This window comes from Seriola lalandi, unplaced genomic scaffold (assembly GCF_002814215.2).
Source record: "Seriola lalandi dorsalis isolate HSWRI2012SDOR001 ecotype SW California unplaced genomic scaffold, Sedor1 jcf7180002053934, whole genome shotgun sequence".
NCBI classification, from domain to species: domain Eukaryota; kingdom Metazoa; phylum Chordata; class Actinopteri; order Carangiformes; family Carangidae; genus Seriola; species Seriola lalandi.
The window spans coordinates 9517-12923 of NW_019524487.1; the positions used below are offsets into that span (position 1 = coordinate 9517).

The window sequence follows — 3407 nt, forward strand, 5'->3', positions numbered from 1 at the left end:
GCTTTGTTGTGACATCACAAAGTTCCAGAAGTCCTGACGGCTGGTTTTAAGGCTCAGTTTCTGAATACAGGCTGTGTGCATTTCTCTGTGGACTGAGGCTTTGATACTTTCACAGTATTAATATAGAAGCTAGAGCTGATCTATAATCTATAATCACACTACACATGGACACACACCTTTACACTGGAGGAGCTTTAATATAATCTACTTCTTAAGTAACAATTAGTATTTTGTCAATAGCAACAGGTATTGATAAACTATCAAAGATCAAAGTTGGTGCTGAATACACTGTGAGATTCTCAGTCGTCTTTGTGCAGATTTAATGAATGTTTTGTCAGTTTTGTTCTTTGAGGCAAATTTGTTATGAAAACCAAAAGAAGTGTGCAGGACTGTTTTATCAGCTGCATGAGATATAACAAGACAATTGCATCATCGCAGATTCTCAGGCAGGTGCAAACATTCATCACCCCTCCTCAGATGAAGATGGGAAACCCTTCATAGTCTGACGGTAACTGCAGTGGATCTGTTGTTTTGTTCATACGTTCCTGTCCAGTCAGTTAAACATGCATCACTCCCTGCCAACGCCACATGTGGCTCCAGGACGATGCTGGTGTCGAATCTAATGCATTTCATGTTTACAGACAGAGATGAGGGGGAAGGACCACGGTCGTGGTGCACTGGAAAAAATTCAATCGTGTTGCACACACAGTTTAATCTTCCCACAGGTTTCCACTGATTGTTTTGTCTCGTAGTCGTTTACTTGCCTGGAGATTTTGTTTGTGTCGACGCTCGTTCGAAATGTTTTCTTTCTTTCTTTCTTTGAGCCGGAGATTTGATTTATTTCCCTGTGTTTGTTTTTTCATTATGCATTAGCAGGTTTTACGGAATAACTGGTGCTTTGTGTTTAGTTCTGTGATATTCACAGAAAAGATGCAAATCACAATCGATGTTTGAAGCCATTTGTTTTTCATCACTCTCGGTTTCCTGTAAACCTTCAATTACACGTGTTTTAGTCTCATTTTATTTTGCATTGATGGTTTGAAGCAATAGATGGGTGTGGAGAAAATGTGAAAAAGTGTCCATGAACTTCCTGTTACAGTGTGCTGATGGCGGTGATGGCGGTGATGGCGTGGCGGAGCTGCAGGCTGCTCTGCGTGAGAGAGAGGCCGACATCCAGAGACTGAAGGAAGCGCTGAAGGCCTCCACATCCAGACAGGTGGACTCAGTCGCTCAGGTCGGTGTTAGAGGGAAACTCCACAGATAAGATCTTTGTAGTGTCAAATGACCTCCTCTGATTGATTGATTGATTGATTGATTGATTGAAAGGTGGATGTTTAAAGGTTTTTGGTTTTTAACAGCAGCAGCGGTCGTCTTGGATTCCTGTCTCTAAGAATAGATTCCATTACTGATGTTTTCATCGAGGATCAAACCTGCAGGTTTAAATAAATCAGAATGCTTCTAATTTCTTTTCTATTTTAAGACTTCAGCTTAAATTCCTGCGTCTTTATGAAAACTGAGTGAGCTTCTCAAATCTCCTCTGCATCATAATGACTTTCTGTGTCGTCCATCGAAACGGTCACATGTTCCAAACGCTGTCAAAACGGTATTTTTAGTTTTATTTGAAGTTTCATACTTCAGCTCTAAGTCTAAGAATACGCAACTTTGTAGTCACTGTTTTGTCCCTGCAGCGTTTTTCTCTCCTTTTTATATTTAAATGTTTTATTAATGGTGTTTGTTTTTCATGTGTGTTCAGGTCAGGAGTGACGGGTCAGAGCGCACAGGGTGGAGATAAGAGCACGGGGAGGGAGCTGTTTGTTTTTGGTTGTTAGCTCAGGGTTTTACCTCCAATCCTCTGTTTCCATTTCTTTCTTTTTTAAAATCATTTTTGAGGTTTATTTAATCACAAAGTGAGAATGTGAATATAGTAGAGGAATGGAAATCATGGATTAGACTCAAATCACAGAATTGCACATCAGTGATACGGTAAATGTCCTTCCCTGCCGGGGCTTCACCCTTTTATTTATTCATAGATTTCCTCAGGTGTTCAGCATCTTCAAGGTGAGAAACACAGAGACAGCAGACCGCGGTAACTTTGATCCTTTTCTTTTACTTGAGCACATCTCAACAACAACAAAGATGACTCTTCTTTTGCTTTAACTTTTAAACTTACAAGATTAGGGCTCGACATTTTATCGAAATCACAATATCAAAATTACAGGAGCTGCAATTCTTGGATAAAGATCAAATGTGTCTCAACAGACCATAAATGAAGCGTTGTGCTGCTACAGAGAGCGTATCCTTCCATCAGGCAGATTGATGCAGGATGAAAGACCATTTAAATGATGCATAATAATATCCATAAAACATGTTGGTAAAGTTACTCGTGAAGATGATTTATATTATTTATTTCTATCACTTCCTACGACAGACGAGAAGCAACCGGAGCCCTGCTACACCGGGAGAGAAACCCCAGAGTGAAACCCTCAACAGGAAGTCTGGAGGAAGGAGGGACACCAGAGCGTCGGTCAGCAGCCAGGTAAGTTCATGACATCTAACGAATACGGAGAAGAGAGGTGTGCAGGACACGTCATGAGTCCAGACAAAGAGTTTCTCCACATCGTTTTATTTGTCAGTCACAACAGGTATGAACATTATTCCCTTTAGATGTAGTTGGACGTAAGTGAAGTGGTCCTTAGTAACAAGTAAATCACCTGGTTTGCTTTAGTTTCTTCTTCTGCAGACAAACTCAATTAAACAATAAAGGCTGCAGGTCTTGATTTTTATTCTGCAGCATCCTGCACTCACCTGAACAAGACGCACAGGTACAGAAGCATGTTTGAGGTTGTGAGAGATGAGTGTGCAGTTGCCATCTTGCTCAGCAACAGTTACACAGGTGTGGATACTTTTGTTGTCGTGGCGACTGACCTCCTGACCTTGTAGCAAACAGACAGACCGGTCGGTATCGTCACACCTAGACAGACTTCTCACCCGAGTGACCAGGAAGTGACCCTTAACCTCAAACTCCCGTCTGGTCGCGGCAGGGCTCAGCTGGCTGTCCGTCAGTCCTCGACTCCTCTGAGATCTCCACGGAAAACGGGAGGACGAGCCGCTTCCCCCGGCCGGAGCTGGAGATCTCCTTCAGCCCTCTGCAGCCCAACCGCATGGCGCTGCGGCGGCAGGGAGAGGAGAGCGCCATCACCGTCAAAATCACCCGCTCGGCGCGCAAGAGGAAGAGCGGAGAGATGGAGAAGGTAAGAACCAATCAGACAAAGGCAGCTTGTCCACACACTCACCAGGTGTTGAAACAGATTTCATTGAAAATAATTAATTAGCAAATTCATCAGTTTTGATTCGATCCTGTCTTTTCTTTTAGTGGACTTTTGTTGTACACACACACACACACACAC

The 3407-nt window shown here is 42.7% G+C and overlaps 1 protein-coding gene across 1 annotated transcript in view; it reads left to right on the forward strand.

Annotated features, from left to right (window-relative positions):
* The window catches only part of LOC111652282 (kinesin-like protein KIF20B), a gene marked incomplete at its 3' end in the record, with an annotated part of 21824 nt that overhangs the window by 3116 nt on the left and 15301 nt on the right, over nt 1-3407 (forward strand). The window contains exons 5-7 of the mRNA XM_023402503.1: nt 1100-1234; nt 2429-2536; nt 3042-3251. Coding sequence (XP_023258271.1) covers nt 1100-1234; nt 2429-2536; nt 3042-3251 — 453 coding nt within the window. The remainder of the gene's footprint in view (nt 1-1099; nt 1235-2428; nt 2537-3041; nt 3252-3407) is intronic.